We start from the raw sequence: 19849 nt of genomic DNA, 5'->3' as shown, positions 1-19849 counted from the left end.
CTTGAAGACCTCTCAATGTGCCTGGACATCCTTGCCCTTGATGCTTTCTATGCCAACTCTACTGATTCTTGGCAGGTTTGTGGGCAGATAGGTGGGTGAACAGACAGGCTAGATCTGTCAAGTTCTGAAGGTGCTTTGAGAGGAATAAACAGTGTATATCTGCCCAGAATGGTGCCTGGCACACAGCAGGTCTACTGATGAGGGCACCTCACCCTCTGAAATGAATGACCACTTCTTCTCATAGGCTTGTGAAAAATGACTGTCCTAAGTGGATATAAAGCCACTCAGTCCATTTCAAAAGCTGTGTACCTCATGGTAATTAACTTTTGTGGGGGAAAAGAGGATGACATTTAGCCAGCGAACCTCTCTGATGAAGTAACTTTTTATCAAAATTGCCTCCTGAGGACACTGACCTTGAAGGCCAAGTTCCACAATGAGTTCCCCAAAAGCTGAGTCATTTATCCTCAGCAGATGGGGAAAAGAATTAACTGAGATAGAAACGCATCAGAACCTTCTATGCTCTGGGTCCAGAGGTTTCCAGGCACACCCTGCCCTCCTTCTATTATCGTCAGTCACCTTGGTTATTAGATCAAGGTGTTCCCCCTTACTGGAGACTGAACCCAGGGTCTCGCATATGCTAGGCAAGTACCCTACCACTGACTTACAGCCCCAACCCTTTTAAATTTTGAAACAGGGTCTCACAAAATTGCCCAGGATGGCCTCAAACTTGTAATTCTTCTGCCTTAGCTTCCCAAGCAGCTGAGTTACAGATATGCACCACCTTGCCTAGTTCCTTTCACTTTGTGTGGCAGGGTGTGTGGGGGTGTTACTGGTAATTCACTCTACCACTGAGCTATAGCTCCAGATCTTTATTACTTTTTGAAGACAGGGCCTCATAGAACTGCACAGTATGGCATTGAATTTGCAATCCTCTTGCTTCAGCCTCCTGAGCTGCTGGGTTACAGGCATGTACCACCATGCGTGGTACATTTTTAACATGTAATTGTGTATTTCCCAAAGTAAATCAAGTCACATACTTTTGTGACAACTACTCTGGTCTTTTTATCTTCAAATGGGCTAGACTTCCTCCCTGCAGGGAATTCACGTGTGGTTCTCTTTACCAGAATTGCTGCCTACCCTCTTTATATATGTTCACTGCCTAATACATTACCTTCACTCCTGTTCCCAGCTGAGTACCTGCTCCCAACAGGCTCAAGTGCTGACAAGACAGATGGCTTAAGCCCCAGTGTGTGGAGCCAACTGGAACTCAGTGCAACTTGATTCCTGGTCTCCATAAAACTCCTATGTTCACAGACCATGTCTTCTTTACCCAATTCTATACCCTTGCACGTGGCCCAGACATACAGGGGCTCATTCAGGCTTAAGCGTATGAAACTGTGCTAGCCCAGAGTAAAGATGAGACTGAACTCCCACCCTTTCTGCCTAAAGCCTGAGGCTTCAAGTATGTGCTGCCCTCTTCTTCCTTTCTAGGCCTACATGACCCAGTGCCTCCTGGCCCTAGGGTAGCCCCTGGTTCATGTGTCCATCTTGTATATACCCTCATCCCAGGCCTGTCCTGTCCTACTTTGGATACATTTGTGTGAGGTTAAGACCAAGGCTTCATTCAGAAATCTGAGACTGGTTTTCTTTTCTCCTTTTCACTTTTTCCCCCATTGGTAGACTATAATTATACTTAATAATGGAAATCCTTTGATAAGCCCTTATTTCTTCATGACATCAGACATGACTGGGCTATGTGGGTACTGAATGAGCCCTGTACACTTTCCCTCTAGACTCAAGACACGGGAAGGGGAAGGCCCCTTCCCATTCTCTCCACTGCCACGAATTAATTCAGACTCAACAAAGCACAAGGCCTGTTGCAGATCAGAGAAGAACACAGCACAAGCACAAGCATCCCTGATAGCATCCACCCCTGAGATGGTAAAAGACAAGTAGCATCAGTTACTCCCCCAGATTGGGCAGCCAGGCCAACTGGCCCTACACTGCCAGATAGGCCAGAGTCCAAACATTGCCCATTGACTTCACCTTCACTAGGTAACTTCCTCATCCAGATCATGGAAACAGCCACCCCAAGGGCTGCTTTGAGTTAGGAGGAAGGAATGTACACATGAACAGATAATTACCATGCCTTCACCTGAGCCCCTCAGCTATGGTCCAGACCCTGACATAAGAACACAGTAGAATGCCAGCTCCATGCCTGTCCATCTTATCTCCCCCAAAGAATCTGACTAGAGAAACCCAACCTTCTCTCCACCAGGGTGGTTCTGGAACATACACCCTTAGCAGAGTGAATGAAGTGACAAGGTCTGAGACAAAACCCATAGGAACCAGTTATGTATCATCTTAGAGCACAGAGTAGCTGCAACACCCAAATTAGCTCACTATTCCCAGCATTCCCAATAAGACAGAATAGGAAGACTAAGCCAAAGCACTAGAAGCACTCTTTGCCTATCTCCCCTTCTATGATGTGGGCTCTGCAGTTCTGACAGTCATCTATTTCCCAAAAGATGCTCATGGAATTGCTCTTATCTGCAGCTCCACTGACTGCTTTTCCTTCTAAATGTATCTGAGCTGTCAGGCTGTAAGAATGCTGTGGTGTTGCCCTGGCGGCTCTTACTCACTCCCACCAACAGCCTGTCCCTATGCCATACACCCTGACTTCCTAGAAATCCTCAGGATTTAACAGAAGGGCAGAGATTGTGAAGACCCCAAAGCTCAGATCCTGCAAACCCTGTACCACTACACCCTAACCATAACCAAAGCCCAGTCTCAGATTCAACACTTCCCTACTTCTCCCAGTTCCCACTCCTTGTCACCTGCCCCCAGCCTACCCTTGTAATGCTTCAGGTAACTATGAGGTTAACACTATAAAAAGCGGAGCAATCCAGCCCTGAAGCCAGCAGATAATAGAAATTAAGAGGCCCAACCTTCAGGCTGGGAATGCAGCTGGGTACTCAGGTTAAGACACAGGAAGAGATGCAATAGGTATGCATCTTGTACTACCACTTGTGTATCTGAAATACAGACAACAACTGACACATGAGTTATCATCTGGGAAGGGAAAGGGAGATAGCTGCCCTGAATCCTCTGAGGGGTGGGCAACATTCTCCTCTATCTAAATGAGCGTGCATTGGGTAAGGGGCAATCCAAGGCTTGTGGTAAGGAAAATCTGTCTCCTAGGTTGCAGGTACATCTATCAGCCTGAACCACATGGTAAGGTTGCAGCAGCAGGGCAGAGGCTCTAGGCCAGCCTAGCCCCATGCTGAACCAACTGGACCAGGACAGGCTTTTCTTAGCAGTTGGCTTTGCACAACTGACATCTGCTGGTCATATGAGGCACTGCATGCAGCAGCAGCTAGGCACCACCACCTTCTGAAGTTTCCCATCTTCCAAGGTTTTGGGAAATAGTCCCTTCCCACATACCCAGAGGCACAACCTGAGGCAGCTGGAACTGTTATTCTATTAAGGGGCAAATGGCAGCTTGGCAGATCTGGAGGGTCCAGAGCCTCCCCAGAGTTCAGTCTATCCAGTTAGCAAGCACAGGAGTGTGCGCACATGAAGTGTGGGAAACCCACTCCATCCAGGCAAGGAAGCCCAATCCACTTCGAACTCAGGCCCAGGCAATCTCAGGAGGGCATGGCTGTTGGTCTGGATTTCCTTCCTCTGTGCTTGAAGTTGTGCAGTGGGTTCTGGGTCTTCACTTTCTACATGGGCAAAGTAGCAAGTTAGTTGGAGGAATCAGACCAATCATCCAAACACAGACACAAAATGGACAGTGCTGGTACTTGGTAAGAACCCTGTCAGCCATAAGCCAATGATAATGCAAGCTGCTATGGATACTGTGAGGAAAAAGGACAACTGAGGATAGAGAGCAGGGCCTGTGACAGTCAGGGAGGTAACCCCAGCTCACACTCCAGTTTTTGGGAGCACTCTCCTCATCCTGAGGGCAAGGCATCTGTATGTCCTGGTGACAACAAAGGGGCAAGGTGGAGCAAGGGTCCTGTTGCTGACCCGCAGCCCTCAGGGCACATACCTTAGCCTTCCTACAGGAGGACAGCTTCTTCCGCTTCTTGTGAGGGCGTACTAGGTCACGAAGAGCAGGAGGGACTGGAAAAGAAGCAGGTCTTCAGCAGAATCCTCACCCAACCCACAAACACCAGCCTCCACAGCCACCCCCACCCCATGAAATATGGTTCCATTACTCTGAGAGGCTCTTGGTCCTCCCTCCAGCTTTCCCAGTATTATCCCACCCCCTTTCTCAGCATTGCCTCCCCCGCAAACTCTGTAGCATATTCTTTAATTCTGATCCAAGAGTCTACAGCTATTCATTATCGCATATGCACTGGGTCAGAGAATGTTAGCACCTTAGACTTTCACTGTCTAAATCACTCTTAAATAGTATTTAAACTTATTGCAATGAACATGTAACAAGAAAGAAAAATAGGGGCTAGGGTATAACTCAATGGTAGAATATGTGCTTAGTATGTGGGAAGGAGGAGGAAGGAAAATAATGTCAAGAAAAACTGAGCCAAAATTAAAAAGGCTGGACAATTTCTTCACATATGTCCCTTACTACAAATTCACCAGCCCCTACTGCTTCCGTCCCCATACCTGACCTTGACCCTGCCCTCATACCCACTACCCTGGCCTCCTCCCCCGAGACAGGCCACAACTGATTCCTTCCACTTTCCCCTGGCTTCTGGACTCCTGGCCACATCCTCTTGGTGAGTGACTTTGCTCCTACCAGGCCCCTTAGGTCAAAGCTCTGGCCTCCCCTCCTGGCATTTCAGACCACAGCTGGAGTCTCCTCCAGCTCACTATCCCTTGGAAGCCTGGCTTCTATCCCTCCCTCTAGCATCTCCATGCTCCCATCTCTCCTAGGCCCTTCCTTTCCCACCATTCAGGCCTTTCCACTTCCAAGGCAGGAATATCACATCACACCTGCCAGTTTGCTTCAGTTCAGGCAGACCAGAGCCCATGCATGGGGAGGGCCTATATTCGTTGCCCATGGCACATCCTTGCCACTCTCCTTAAACCCAATTTAAGCATATAATATACTCTCATTATCAAAAATACACACATGGACAATAGAAGCTTATGTGAGATGAGAAGGGTCAGCCAGGATGAATGGCTGCTCCCCATTCCTGTTTCTGCCCTGCAGTGTCTATCTCCCTGTCATCTGCTCTTACCTAGACACTCCACAGGTGTCCAAGCCATTACTTCCGTGCCTGACAATCCAGAGTCTGCTCCAGCATAGGAAGATTTGCCTCCCACCCAGGATGTTCCCCAAAACCTGCTCACTCTCTTCAGCACACAAAGCCATTCAACCAACTACTAGCTCATTCTGTCATTCCACCCTGCTCTGCAAGACTGCCTGGCTCAAATCTTAGATCTGCCATCATCTCTGCACTACCTGTTTTCTTATCTCCACAAAGGAGACAGTACACCCTATGGGGTGAAGTGGGCAAGTCTACATGTGTGAACACATACTGTGTACTTGTTTGTGTGGATACACGATGTGCTACCTGGGTCTCTATGTCCTATTACTTGCCTGTCCCACAAGCTTCCTCAGCACCGAGCATAGGAGCTGTCACACAATGGCAGAAGAACCCCTGCCATGTCCCCCAGCCCACTGCCTCCCGATCCCTCAGTGACACTCACCCAAGTAGTCAGGTACATGGCCCAGGTGAGGTTTCACGACTGCAGGGTGCAAGGGCAGGTCATGTCGCAGCAGCTGGAGATCCCTGGGATTGTCTTCAAAGTATGTCTGACAGTGGGCAGAGAGTTTGGCGGAGTTAGTATCTTTTTTTTGTGACTTTGCAGACTTTGTGACTTTCTTTCACTTAGCATTGAGGTTCTGAGGTTTGTTTTTTAATTTATTTTTGCGGGGGTGGGGAGTTTTGAGAATCAGACCCAGAGCACTGTACACATTAGGAAAGCACTCTACTACCAGCCAATTTTTTTTGTTTGTTTGTTGGAGTCTGTGTCTTGCTATATTGTCCACGCTGCTCCTGAACTCCTGGGATCAAGCAATCTTCCTACCTCAGACTCCTGAGTAGCTGGGAGCACAAGCATGCCACCATACCTGGCCAAATGGAGTTTTTTTTAAACCTTTGTTATCTATCTATCTATTTATTTTTATGTGTTGCTGAGGATGGAACCCAGGGACTCAAATGCGCTAGGCGAGTGCTCTACCGCTGAGCCATAACCCCCCAAATGGATTTTTTTTATAGTTGATAATTTTAATGTAATATTTTATAACTTTAAATTTTTTAAATTTTTTATTGATTTTCTTTTTATACATGACAGCAGAATGCATTACAATTCATATTACACATATAGAGCACATTTTTTCATATCTCTGGTGGTATATAAAGTATATTCACACCAATTCGTATCTTCATACATGTACTTTGGATAATAATGTTCATCACATTCCACCATCATTTCTAACCCCCTGCCCCCTCCCTTCCCCTCCCACCCCTCTGCCCTATCTAGAGTTCGTCTATTTCTCCCATGCTTCCCTTCCCTACCCTACTATGAATCAGACTCCTTATATCAGAGAAAACATTCAGCATTTTTTTGGGATTGGCTAACTTCATTATCTTCTCCAATGCCATCAATTTACCTGAAAATGCCATGATTTTATTCTTTTACTGCTGAGTAATATTCCATGTGTATATATGCCACATTTTTTTAATCCATTCATCTACTGAAGGGCATCTAGGTTGGTTCCAATCAAACTACTCTAAGATTTCATCCTACTCCTGTCAGAATGGCAGCTATTATGAAGACAACACTAAGTGTTGGAGAGGATATGGGGGAAAAGGTACACTCATACATTGCTGGTGGGACTGCAAATTGGGGCAGCCAATATGGAAAACAGTATGGAGATTCCTTGGAAAACTGGGAATGGAACCACCATTTGACCAGCTATCCCTCTCCTTGGTCTATACCCAAAGAACTTAAAAACAACATACTACAGGGACACAGCCACATCAATGTTTATAACAAATAGAGCTTTTTAAAGGACAATATACCCATGTGTTTTAAAATTTATAAGGCATAAGAGATGACACAGTGAAAAAAGTTTCCCTACCATTTTTGTTTGCATCACCCTCCCTGCCCAGAGGCAGCTACTATTGCTAGTTCCATGAATTCACCTGAGTCCTAGCACGTGGACAAAGAGTCCATTACATGTTCACTCTCACTCCTCTCTGACCACACAGCAGCACCCTGTGCTGCTTTCTTTCAGTTAGCATCATTTTACAGAGTATTCCTAGGTATACACAAATAGCCTCCTCATTGTTTCTTATGTCTGTGTGAGCTTCAGCTGAGGCTGCACTTTCATTTATTTGGTAAGCCCCCTGGAGTCAACTCTGGGGCTCCTTCCATCTTCTGACTCCCTAAAAATAATGTGATGAATGGGAATATACACATTCACTAATATGCCCAGAGGAAGAGAACTTGAAATCCTAATAAACACTGAGTGCCCACATGAGGTTGTGCCATTTGTCTTCCCAACAAAATGGTTGGCTCCTTTCAAAATCTCTTGGCCAGTTTTCCTCTCCCTACCAAATGCCAACACACAGCCCGGTTCTCTGATTCTCACCACTCAGAGCTCGGCATCCAAAGCACTCTCCTAAGTTTGCCCACCCTATCCTTACCTTAAGTTTCTCTGAATGCAGAAGTTCCTCCTTAATCTCCTTTAGTCTTGCCTCCCGAATGGACTGCTTAGTTACTGAGCGCATGGCATCCTGTAGGCAGACATTGGTGATCAGATGGTGAGATTTCCCAAGTCCTTCTCACACCTGGATACGCATCCATAGGTGTCATCCCTGTTATCACAATCATAGCCCGCCCCAGCCACTCCCCATCCTCTCCCCAGTGTCCAGCTCACCCTGCATCTATAGCGGAAACCCTCAATCTCCTCCATTCGGAACTGGTAGGGAAGCAGGACCGGGGCCTCGCCCTCTGGGGAAGAGACAGCAAAGGGACTCAGGACAGAATCCATTTAAGGTCTTCACTGGAAGTTTCCTACTCCTTCTCCCTGAGGTGAGGCTGATCCCTGAGAGGCCAAACACACAATTTCATTGTTTCATGGGCAGCCTAGTGATGGTATGGACAGGAGTGTATATTCCTAAGTCCTGTGTGCCATCACATCCCTCAGTTCCAGGACCCACTGCCCACTCTCCCTTCCTCTTCCAAAGTTGCTCTGGGCACAAGGCCCCCACAACGATGGTCATGGACTGCAGTCCAGGCACAGTTAGTACCTTGGAATGAGCTGTCAGAGCAGTACATCAAATCACTCACCAGTCATGAGGCAGACAGTAAATGTGATTTTGTTTTTAATTTGTTAGTAAACCTGACTTTGAATGGACATATTTACTTATTTGTAAAGGGAGATAGCATGTGTCACACAGCACAGGATGAGGATGAACAGTGGAGGCTGCCTATTGTCACTATTATGAGTTTGTTGTGGGAGAAGCCTGGTCCTCACCCAGGCCCATACCAATAAGAGTCAGGACTCTTACCTCCACAGAGAAGTTCCTCTATCTTGCCCAAGTGTGACTGCTCTGTGGGTAGCACAAATGTCAAAACTATGCCTGGGTTGTTGGCTCGCGCTGTCCTGCAAGGGGAGATGACCTAGCTGAAATGTATCTCTGACATTTAAGCTCTATCCAGCCCACCCCAAGTCCTTCAGCATGCCCATCACCTAGATGCTAGGCCCACCACATTCCTCCCTACCTGCCAGCTCGATGGATGTAGGCCTCCGGGGTGGAGGGGAGATCAAAGTTGAGCACAGCAGACACATGGTGGAAGTCTATGCCCCGGGCCACACCTGACTCTGGATCAGAGGCCCTGTGAAAATAACCCAATGTCAGCCAGACCCATCTCTGGGAGGGCACTCTCAAGCTTAAGCCAAAAAAACCCCCTCTAAGCAAAACCTAAAGACCATAAGACCCTGGTATATGCAAGACTATTCTACATCAGAACTATTTCAGGAGTTGTGGCCTTGTGGATCAGCCTAAAGCTTTGAAATGTGGTCAAACCCTTGCCCTGACCTCAGTTTTGGGGCAATGACAGAACTCTCTGCCCCACAGAGTGAATTGAGAACTACCTCTGGAACAATTCACTCTTCAGGTGGACAGACTAGGGGACTTCCATTTTTCCCTTAAAAACATACACCCTGTAAGACGCAGCCACATGCACTTCAGGCTGGCTGTCTCCCCTGTAGGATAGCACATGCCAATTTCCCAAGCCCAGTCTGACCCTTGGTGCCCTTTATTCCTTGTTACGATTTTGATATGAAGTGTCCTTCAAGAGCTCATGAGAGAGACAATGCAAGAAGGTGTAGAGGTGAAATGATTGGATATGAGTCAACATAATTTATACATTAATTCCCTGATAGGACTGACTGGATGGTAACTATAGGCAAAATAGGGTGTGCTAGAAAAGATGGGTCATTAGGGTTATGCCTTTGGGTATGCATTTTGTCCCTGAAGAGAGAAGCTTTCTCTCTCTGCTTCCTGGGTGCCATGTTCCCAGCTGCTTTCACCTACCACACTCTTCTGTCATGTGGTTCTGCTCCAAAGAATGGAGCTGGCTCTCTATGGACTGAGACCTCTAAAACCATGAGCCCCAAATAAACTTTTCTTCCCTAAATTTTTCTGATTAGGTCTTTTGGTCACAGTGGAAAAAAAAAAGCTGGCTAAAACACTCCCCTTCTCCATACTCAAGTAGCTAAGCAAGGGCCAGTGGAGCTCTCTGCGATATGCTACCAAACATCTGGAATGTCTGGCATCCTGCTCTGTGTACTCTTAGCTTCAGTCTTCCAAAAAGCTGAAAAACAGGCACCTCTGAAGAAGAGGTCAGAAAAGAAATGCAAACTCACTTGTTTCCTTTGGACCCTCGTCCCTGCCGCTTGCCCTTGGCTGGGGCCCCCAGGACTTCAGCATCTGTTGCTATAACACAGTCATAGAAGCCTTGGTTGAACTGTGAGATGATGTGGCACCTGTAGACCAAGAGATGGGATCAGCCCAGCAGGGTGTGTGGGAGGCCCACTCCCATCCCTGGCCATCATCATAACGACTGCCCTTTCCTATTTTGTCCTCCTCTCAATCTCTTTCTCCTTAATCTTTGTACCTCAATTTCCTCAGATGAAAATGGAGTAACAGTAAGTATTCCAGAGTTGTCAGAAATAACTACCAGTCAAGCTCAGGCCTAGCCCCACTATTATACTCAAGAAACATAAACATCAGTTGGTTTCCTTTTCCATCCCTATCTTCAACTTATTTCTACCAAGACATGGGCCATGACAAACCTGGAGCGCAGGGGAAGTTCTCCATTGAGTACGCAGGTGGGGATGCTGAACTGCTCTAGGAATAGACGGAGCCGGTAACTCCGCTCTAGAGTATTGACAAAGAGCAGGGACTTGCCCCGAATCAATGATAGCTTGAGCAGAGCATACAGCAGCAAGAATTTGTCTTCTTCACTCTCACAGACTACCTGAAACTGCTGTAACTGGTCTGATCCTGGAAGCTGAGACTCTTGTAACTTGAGGGTAACCTGAGGAGAGAAAAGGCCTGTAGTAAGGACGAAAAACAGATATTCTATGGCTACTAACTCACCAACAAAAGCATCATTTTAGTGCAGGGCATGGATATGTTTAAGGATTTCTGGCATGCTAAAATTCCTGTAGTTTTGCAATCTAAAAACTCAAGTGCCCTAACTTTGGGATATACAGAAAGGGGGGAAAAAATAAACAATCCACAAAGCACATGATGCATACGACAAAGAGAAATACATTGATAAATTACAATAGCGAGTATGGAAAGCCTACAGCAACAGGTCTTCTGAAGGGTAAAATTCAGAAATTCTGAAAGGTAAAATATAACATTGAAAGCTTTGGCCTTAGAATTTTGGCTTTGCCACTCAAAGCAGATAGTGGGGGCAGGGTATAAGGAAGGAACCTTCCTTAGGCTTTTAGACAAAGTATAGTTTGAACTGGGACACCCAGAAATATATTGTGATTTTTATTTTAAAATATTTTAAATGTCAATGGACCTTTATTTATTTATATGCAATGCTGAGAATTGAACCCAGTGCCTCACACATGCTAGGCAAGCACTCTACCACTGAGCCACAACCCCAGCACAATATTAGTAAATTTTAGATGACTGTCTTTCAGTGCCTCAGACCAGGAATGACATATCCAATGACAATGGTCCCACCCAAAACACCAAAGGACCTCAGAAGGAGCATCAAATCCTCCAAGTGTTCCCATGTCTACAGCTCCAGATATTCCCACAGCATCCCTTACCGGATTATGTAGTACCAGTTCCTTTAATGCTTGTATATCCTCATTAAATGTAGCTGACATGAGAAAAGCCTGGTAAATCCGGGGCAAGTGACTAAAAGAAAAAAACCTAGTCAGGCTCCTACTCCAAGGACCTCTAAATGTGGTCTCAAAGACATTTCCACTAGGAAACTACACCACTACCACCACCATCACCATTTCTTCCTCACCAGAGTAGACTCTTCAGTTCTTCCTCAAAGCCAAAGGAAAAAATAAGATCAGCCTCATCCACCACCAGCAGCTCCAGGGAGTCACGCAGTTTCAAGTTGTCTTGTTGCAAGTGGCTTAATATACGGGATGGGGTCCCCACCACTACATCTGGCTTCTCCATCAGTACAGCTCTACAGGTGGTAAGAAATGGGTATCAAGAAGAACTTGGCAGCTGGAACTTCACCTTGGACCTGTGCTTTCTCCTACTACACACAAACCCATCCTACATCTTTGTGTAGCTTCATTCCCTTTCACTCACCGCTGAGAAGCTGAGTCTTCAGCAGCTGAGACATTGGCCACCCGCACATCCCGAGAACAGTAGGCAGACAGCTGCTGAATCATGGACTGAGCTTGCCGTGCTAGCTCCTTGGTAGGAACAAGGACAACTCCCCTTACAGCCTGTTCCACCACAGGACCTGTCTGTAAGACCATAAATTACAGGTTAAAGCCAGCAGTGAATATCAATGGACCCAACCAATGCTTTTCTCTATCTTTTCCAGGCAATCTGGTCCAACCACAATCCTGCCCATACAACAACCTGTGTTCTGATCATCCCCTCATTCTGCCCACCTCAGAAAATAAAATGGAGGGCTTTCCCTGGGTGCTGACAGAAGAAAATAACTTCCTTAGTGTGTAATGAAGTTACTGTGTGTTATGAAGTTATGAACGCTAGGTATGAACCTGTACTCTCACAATAACTCTGCAAGTAGAAGATGTGCCTGGCCCCTTTTCATTGAGGAAGGAAAGAAAGTGACTGTAATGTTATTTCAAGATTACACCAAGCTGATGGTAGAGGAGCACGTCCTGGATTAGGATCCAGGTAACCTAAAGCCCAACCCAGAACGTTTGCCACAATGGGACCCGACTGATTCTATGATCCAAGAGAAAACCTCGTACAAACTGGGACCTCCCTTCCCAGCCTCCCGTCCGGCCTCTGACTACCCACCGCCTTCCTGTGGAGCAGCAGCTGTAGCATCGGAATAGCATAAGCAGCTGTCTTCCCGGAACCAGTGCGGGCCCGGGCCAGGAGGTCTTTCCCCTCTAGGGCTAGCGGGATAGCCTTTTCTTGAATCAACGTAGGTCGCGACCATCCCAGATCGGCGACAGCCTGAGAGACAGACGAAGAGTGCGGTTCAAGCGGTGCGGAGGGCAGTGGCGTGCCCTGAGAGCCCTTAAGCCGGATTCTCGGGTCCCCAGCCCTCCCTGGTACCTGCAAGAGCCGGGGATCCAGGCCCATGTGTTCAAAGCCCAAGGACTCTGAGTCCGCCATGGCGTGGTTCGGGACTGACAACGAGCACGCACAGCAAGAAGAAAGCAAGGACACGGGCGGGGCGACTCAAAGCAACAACCAATCAAGCTCAGAGAAACCGCCACTTTCCGGAAGTCCCGTCTCTCAGGTTTCCGGTGTTCGGGGGAGGTCAGAAGTAGGGCTGCTGGTTGCTCGCCTCGAATCTCGCGACGCAAACGCTCACCCGGATTTTTTTCTGCACTTTCTAGCTCCCGCGACTTTCAGGAATAGCGTTAGCGGGACTTTCTCCGGTTGGGTGCTGTTAGAATCCAGCCTTAGTGTGGCGCAGCAGTCTTCGCGGAGCCACTGAGGCCATTTGACGCGCTGCGGGCAGATCACTGCAGTAGCGCTCAGGGGAAGGGCGGTGGTCTGGAGATCCCAGACCTGGCTGTCGTCAGGCTCTTGATAGACTACAGTTCTATGGATCACTAGTTTACCACTAGTTTCACAGGGTTAAAATCAAGGTATCGGACTTTTGACCTTCAGAGATATCAAGATAACGTTTGTTGTTTAAAGCCACTCCGTTTGTGATAATTTGTTACAGCAGCAGTAGGAAACAAATACAAGAAGCCTTAGCACAAGCTTTAAAAGTGGGAGAGGCCTGGCGGGGTGGCTCACGCCTGTAATCCCAGCGGCTCGGGAGGCCGAGGCAGAAGGATCTCGAGTTGAAGCCAGCCTCAGCAATTTAGCCAAGCGCTAAGCAACTCAGTGACCCTCTGTAAAATACAAAATGGGGCTGTGGCTGTGGTTGAGTGATCGAGTGCCCCCCGAGTTCAGTCCCCCGTAACGACAAAAAATGGTGTAAGAGAAGCCGGGCCTGGTAGTGCATGCGTGTAATTCCAGTAGCTGAGGAGGCCGAGCCACGAGTTCAGAGCCAGCCTCAACAATTTAGCAAGGCTCTAGGCAATTGAGTGAGACCCTGTCTCTATTTTTAAAAGGGATGGGAGGCAGGGGTTGTAGCTCAGTGGTAGAGCGCTTGCCTAGCACATGAGGCAGTGGGTTTGATCCTCAGCACCACGTAAAAATAAATAAACGTATTGTGTCCATCTACAATTTAAAAAGTTCCTTATTTTTTTAGTTATAGGTGGACCCAATATCTTTATTTTTATGTGGTGCTGAGGATTGAACCCAGTGCCTCATGCATGCCAGGCAAATGCTCTACCTCTGAGCCACAACCCCAGACCCTTAATCAATTTTTCAAAAAAGGGTGAGGGGCTGGGATTGTGGCTCAGAGGTAGAGCGCTCACCTAGCAGGGCGGGACCCGGGTTCCATCCTCAGCACCCATAAAAATAAAGGCATTGTGTTGTGTCTATCTACACCTAAAAAAAAAAAAAAAAAAAAAGTGGGGGAGTGAAGTGCCCCTGGCTTCACTCCCCGGTACCAAAAATAAATAAAAATACAAGAGGTAAGCTGCAGATAAGATTCTAGGACTCAACCCACTAGTGTTGGCTTTGTAGATGGAAATGGGGTGACAAGACAAACTGTCCAAGTGGACAGGGATGGATTATTTACAAGTCATCAGACCTTTGTGTTCATATTAGGTTCACCCAAATGGCCCAGGATAATCTTACTATTTTAAAATCATCTGATTGACAACCTTAATTGATAGGTTAACTGTCACAGATTTCTAGAACTAGGACATAGACACATTTGGGGGGCCATTATTCTGCCTACCATTACACCCAAATACAAACCTGATAAATCAAATTGGATCTTAGCGTTTCCCAGGAGTTTACCTTGAGCTTCCAGGGTCATTCTGTGCATCCAGCTCCCCTGATCCAACATTTGAATACCAGAGACAACAGGTTGTTGAGAATAGTTTATGTATCACAAGTACCCAGGCTGAGACCAAATGATGAAGATAGGTACAGCTTAACATAAGGGGAACCAGGCTAGGATAACAGTGAATGTTAAGAATGTGTGCTCCCCAACCCACACTTTCTTTTTCCTGGTAAAATAGGAGAGAAGGGTCAGGTGCGGTGGCACATGCCTGTAATCCCAGTGGCTCAGGAGACTGAGGCAGGAGGATTGCAAGTTCCCTTGTGTTAATTCTAACATGGAAACTGAAAAGCTATTTTAAAAATCTGAAGAATTTTCACTGGACTATATTATGTGGCACCCAGAATTAATATGTCAAATTTTTTTTTTCATTTCTTTGCCACCTCTTTGCAAACTAGAATTCTTAAAATGAAAACCCAATAGAGGGGCTGGAATTGTGGCTTAGAGGTAGAGCTTGCTTGGCATGTGTCAGGCTCTGAGTTCGATCCTCAGCACTACATATAAATAAATAAAATAAAAAGATCCATTGACAACTGAAAAAAAATTTTTTTATAAATTACATATTTTTTTTAAAGAATAAAACTAAATAACTATTGAATAGTGTGGGACACAAAGAGAAATAACAAGGGAAGAATTTAGTTCTGTAGGTCAAATAAAGTAATTTAATAAATAATATTCCAAATATATTTATAATAAAATTATGAAATAAAATGTCAGGAATGGGCAACTAATAATAAAGTTTTTATACAGAAGAAGGGCATCATTAGCTGTTCAAATTTATGATTCAGGGGCTAAGAAACCAAGTACATAAGTTTCCTCACATGTCCTTGCTGAAATGTTCTCCACTTGGTCGGCCTGAGAATGGTTAAGGAACCACTCTGTCCACTCTTAGTTTCCCAGAAAGAGGTCCATCCAAGCCAAGCCCTAACACAGTCCACACTAAGGTCCATACCAGATCACCCACCCTGGCTGACCAAGAATTTTTCCTCTTTCCCTTTTTGCTTCTCCTCTGCCCACAACCTCTTATTTCATCTCAAACACAACTACTGTAAGACGTTTTATTTAATTGGAAAAATCTGAATAAAGAACCAATTTCGTTCCCTTGAAGAAAACATTACCACAGCTTAAATAAATTGGGAAGACGGGGGATAAGAGTGCACTGTCCATACTGGCTCTTTCACTGTCTTACCTGACTCTGAGGCCCTATCAGATGGGAATCACAGGTGTCCAAGAGAATTCTGCTAGGCCTTCTAATATGGCCTTGAGAACAGCTGTTAACATCTGCTTCTGGCCCACAGACTGCTGAAATCCTGAGAGCTGCCATGGCAGTTATAAAAACGTGTGAATAAACAGAATGCACAAGGACTAGATTGGTGTTTTCAGCTAGTTACAGGCAGTAACACTTCAACTAGGAAGGAAAATATATAATTTATCAAAAAATAGTTCTAATATATAGAAAAACATCTCAATCCTCTGGGGCCAAGACCTGCCCCTTATTTACATTCACAAAGCCATTGAGTGAACCAAGTAACTGGCTAGGGAACAGTGAGGCAAGGCCTCCTTTGTGGGGTATGCCAGTTACCTACTGTGTAATCAGATGAAGAAAAAACAGAAGGTCATTTGCTCATTTTTTGAGAGGACAGGGGAATCATTGGAGGCAAAAGAGACAAGACTTGTCTTGTATTAGTTTCAATTCCTTATAAGCCCTAAAATAGAATTTGAAATCTTGGACCAATGTCCTGTGTCCATGAGAATCAAGGTTAAACAAGTTACTGATCAGAATGGTTTGTTGCCATACTACCAACATGTCCTATTCTTTTGCATTTTTTTCCCCCTCAAAATCCAGGTGGTTAAGGGATTGGTTGGAGAAAGTACCAAAGAACTAAAGTACAAAGGGTCATACAGAGAGGACACTACACCAGCTTCTTGGCCTCAAAGAAGCTCTTGAGATGACGCATCTGCCAAATGCCAGTAAGGATAAGGATGACTGTCTGAGCGATGGACCACCACAGGACCCTCTGGTTGGTACTCTCACTGGTCAGACGGAAGCGTTCTTCACGATACTGCATGGGGTAACAGGCACAAGGTTAAATGAGCAGGAGAAATTATCCTGAAAATTGTGAGTGACTGCTTAATTCCAGGACCAAATACCTTCTGGAATATCACCTGTGATTCCATTAGGGGTGCCACAGTCTCCCCAAACATAAAAACTGTCTCAAGGAAGGAACAGTGCTGTCGCCTCCACAAGCATCTCTGCTGGGACTGAAATCATGCTCCTTTTACAAGGTCCTAAGCTACTCAGCAAGATCTTGACCTTAAATAAAATATATTTTTAAAAAAGGAGCTGGGGAAGCCGGGCTCAGTGGCACAAGCCTGTAATCCCAGCATCTCAGGAAGCTGAGACAGGAGGATAACAAGTTCAAAACCAGCCTCAGCAAGGGCAATGTGCTAAGCAACTCAGTGAGACCCTATCTCTAAATACAATACAAAATAGGACTGGGGATATGGCTCAGTGGCCAAGTGCCCCTGAGTTCAATACCTGGTACCCAGCCCCAAAAAGGGTGGGTGGGTGGGATGTGGCTTAGTGGTAAAGCATGGCTGGGTTCAATCCCTGGTATCAAAAAATTAAAAAGGCAACTAAAGCAAATGGGACCCAGGCAAGGGTGGCATATGCCATTAATCCTAGCGACTCAGAAAACTGAGGCAGGAGGATCACAAACTCAAGGCCAGCATGGGTAACTTATTGAGACCCTGTTAAACTAAAAAGGGCTGGGGATGGAACTCAGTAGTTGAGTACTTGCCGAGCACATGTGAAGCCCTGGGTTCAATCCCTAGTACCACACCCCCTCCCAAAAAAGCAAAATTGGGTCATATATGCAATTGAATATTATTAAAGCTTAAGAAGGAAAGAAATTCTGACAATGCTACAACATATCTGAACCTTAGAGATCTTATAAGACAGTCACAAAAGGAAAAATTCGCTATGATTCCCCTTATTTGAATTAGAACAATCAGAAGCATAGACAAAATAGAACAGGAACTGGGGAGGGAAATGGGTAGTTTGTTTTTTGTTTGGTTTTTTGGTGGTGCTGGGGTTTGAACCCAGGGCCTTGTGCATGCAAGGCAAACTCTAGCAACTGAGCTATATCCCCAGCCTGAGTTAGTATTTAATAGGTACAGGTCTTCTGTTTTGGAAGGTGAAAATCTATTAAATACTAACTCAGGAGAGTTCTGGAGATGGATTGTGGTGATGGTTGCACAACAATATGAATCTATTTTTTGGTGGTACAAGGACTGAACCCAGGGGTGTCTTAACACTGAGCTACATCCTCAGCCCTTTTTATTTTTTGAGACAGGGTCTTGCCAAGTTGCCCAGATTGTCCATGAACTTGTGAGCCTCTTGCCATGGCTTCCCAATTAGCTGGGATTATAGGCATGTGCCACCACACCTAGCCAATGTGAATCTACTCAACGCCATGGAGCTACACACTTAGAAACAATTAAAATGATGTTTTACATTATGTGTATTTTATCACAATTTAAAAAGTGAAGAGGGTGTGGCTCAGTGGCAAAGTGCTTGCCTAACGTGCAGGTGAGACCCTGGGTTCAAACCCCAGCACTAACAACAACAAAAAAAGTGAAAACAACCTGGGAAGCTATCTAGACTGATACCCTCCATTCCATTCTCAGAAGAGTTGATCTCCCAAGTAGAGAAAGCAGAAACTTCCAGTAGATATAATCTCCAAGTACAAAAGGCCCTTACCCTCTGGTAATCCTGCTCCTTCTGGATCTGTTCCACTTGATCAAGCAACTGGCGAGCACGGAGCTGCAGTTCCGTCAGCTTATCCTTAGCTGCAATCTCAGGGTAGTTGTTGGCATGCTCCCCGACCTGGATGTCTAGGTGCACACGCTACAAGGGAACACAGGGTGTCTGAGTGGTGGGGCCTCAAAACCATTTGTGTTCCAGGCTATGGGACCCACTCTTGTCCATGGCTGTGGCAGGAGGGTAACATCTGTATTCCGAACTCTAACGGTGCAACAGTGTCACAAACGACTATGGGAACAGATCAGAAATCTTCTTACCAGTTTGCCACCGGCGAAGAGGGCCATTCTAGTGGAATTGGAGTGCAGACAAATCTGATGTTCACCGGGGGTGTGGGAGGTGAACGTGAAACGGCCCTCGGAGCCATACTGTCGGGACAGTACCACCTGCAACATGGATCAATGAAAGTCCAATCTCTACCGTGACTTCTCAAGGGGCAAGCTCCTTTGCCCTAGGACCTTGATTCAGGACCAAGGAGGCGCCTTACATCCCCCCCTGGAACGCTGATGAACGTACGACTGACACCGCTAAAAGCCCTGCTAGCGGTGACCTTACCTTACCGTCGGGGTCCTTCACCTCCACATGCATGCCCAGGCCAGGGGTCGAGGGAAGGAAAACCTCCTTCTGCTTGTCCCACATCTGGGTTCGATAGTTGCCTGCAGGGCATACACACAGTCATGACCTGGCCCCCAGACGTGCGGCCCGGGGCGCTGGGCAGGGGGCCTGGCGTCCTTGGGGCACCCACAGGCCAGGTCTGGGGGTATGACCTGGCCAAGCTCGGGAGGAGGGGCACTTCCGAGGGCCGGGCGAAAACAAAGGGCCTCTCCACCCTCAGCCCGCCTGACCGATGACCATGGTCTCGTCGGGGATTTCCTCGATGAAGCAACGCTTCTCCGTCTCGCCGATGTGGAAGTAAAGCCCCTGGGCGCCGGCAGCACACACCACGAGCAACAGCAACGCCGGTCGCCCCATAGCCGGCAGGCCCCTACCCACGACACCTGCCATCTTGCCTGATACCCGCGCGCGTGCGCACGTTTGCGGATCGCTCTGCGCTTGCGCGCGGCCCAGGCGACGCCACACAGCGAGACAGAGAGCGCCTGCGCAGTGACGTCCATCTTCTATTCCTCCGTCCCCTTTCTGTCCTGGGTACCCTTAGGGACGCTTACCGCTCTGCGCCTGCGCAATTCCATCTAACTCCGTCAGCGGGACACAATTTGTGCCTCTCAGCCCCAGCTAAAAAGCGCCTGCGCGGTGGCTCCTGCCCGCCGTCTAGATTGGACAATCTCTCCAAACTTTCTCTCTTTTTTTGGTTGGAAGAATTGAACCAAGGGGCGCTTAACCACTGAGTTACATCCTCAGCCCTTTTTG

The 19849-nt window shown here is 46.8% G+C and overlaps 2 protein-coding genes across 4 annotated transcripts; both read right to left on the bottom strand.

The window, feature by feature from the left end:
- Positions 1 to 3462: 3462 nt before the first annotated feature.
- Ddx56 (DEAD-box helicase 56) lies at positions 3463 to 13385 on the bottom strand. Of its 2 annotated transcripts, XM_046437810.2 has the most exons (14): positions 12801 to 13357; positions 12537 to 12698; positions 11850 to 12010; positions 11551 to 11721; positions 11345 to 11435; positions 10346 to 10590; positions 9917 to 10036; positions 8770 to 8883; positions 8556 to 8650; positions 7922 to 7995; positions 7689 to 7778; positions 5683 to 5788; positions 4055 to 4128; positions 3463 to 3725 (listed from the first exon to the last, which is right to left on the bottom strand). In XM_046437810.2, the coding sequence occupies exons 1-14, from the start codon at positions 12858 to 12860 to the stop codon at positions 3648 to 3650; spliced, it is 1641 nt and encodes a 546-aa protein (XP_046293766.1). In that variant the 5' UTR covers positions 12861 to 13357; the 3' UTR covers positions 3463 to 3647. The 2 variants fall into 2 exon arrangements, 1 of the variants encoding a protein (XP_046293766.1); XR_009226081.1 differs by lacking the exons at positions 3463 to 3725; positions 4055 to 4128 and having other exon boundaries at positions 5741 to 5788; positions 7922 to 8089; positions 12801 to 13385.
- A 2317-nt stretch (positions 13386 to 15702) lies between these two features.
- Positions 15703 to 19517, bottom strand: Tmed4 (transmembrane p24 trafficking protein 4). Of its 2 annotated transcripts, none has more exons than XM_046437874.2 (5): positions 19327 to 19517; positions 19037 to 19137; positions 18742 to 18867; positions 18422 to 18568; positions 15703 to 16721 (listed from the first exon to the last, which is right to left on the bottom strand). In XM_046437874.2, the coding sequence occupies exons 1-5, from the start codon at positions 19484 to 19486 to the stop codon at positions 16572 to 16574; spliced, it is 684 nt and encodes a 227-aa protein (XP_046293830.1). In that variant the 5' UTR covers positions 19487 to 19517; the 3' UTR covers positions 15703 to 16571. The 2 variants fall into 2 exon arrangements, with proteins under 2 accessions (XP_046293830.1, XP_046293831.1); XM_046437875.2 differs by having other exon boundaries at positions 19249 to 19388.
- Positions 19518 to 19849: the final 332 nt, after the last annotated feature.

This window comes from Marmota monax, unplaced genomic scaffold (assembly GCF_021218885.2).
Source record: "Marmota monax isolate L192 unplaced genomic scaffold, Marmota_monax_Labrador192_F-V1.1 WCK01_AAM20220418_F8-fsc00109, whole genome shotgun sequence".
Taxonomy (NCBI): Eukaryota; Metazoa; Chordata; class Mammalia; order Rodentia; family Sciuridae; genus Marmota; species Marmota monax.
Note: the sequence above shows the minus strand (reverse complement) of the source record. Positions and strands in the feature narration are given on the sequence as shown.

Bases quoted from the DNA above. Each gene is read 5' to 3' on its own strand.
- Ddx56 (XM_046437810.2), bottom strand. From the start codon at position 12,860: ATGGCGGACTCAGAGTCCTTGGGCTTTGAACACATGGGCCTGGATCCC. The intron at 10,591-11,344 runs GTAAGGGATGCT...TTCTCTCCTCAG, and splicing joins AACTGGTACTACATAATCCG to GTTACCCTCAAGTTACAAGA. The intron at 3,726-4,054 runs GTATGTGCCCTG...TTGCCCATGTAG, and splicing joins CCTCCTGTAGGAAGGCTAAG to AAAGTGAAGACCCAGAACCC.
- Tmed4 (XM_046437874.2), bottom strand. From the start codon at position 19,486: ATGGCAGGTGTCGTGGGTAGGGGCCTGCCGGCTATGGGGCGACCGGCG. The intron at 19,138-19,326 runs GTCAGGCGGGCT...TATGCCCTGCAG, and splicing joins CGACGAGACCATGGTCATCG to GCAACTATCGAACCCAGATG. The intron at 18,868-19,036 runs GTAAGGTCACCG...TCCATGTTGCAG, and splicing joins TGAAGGACCCCGACGGTAAG to GTGGTACTGTCCCGACAGTA.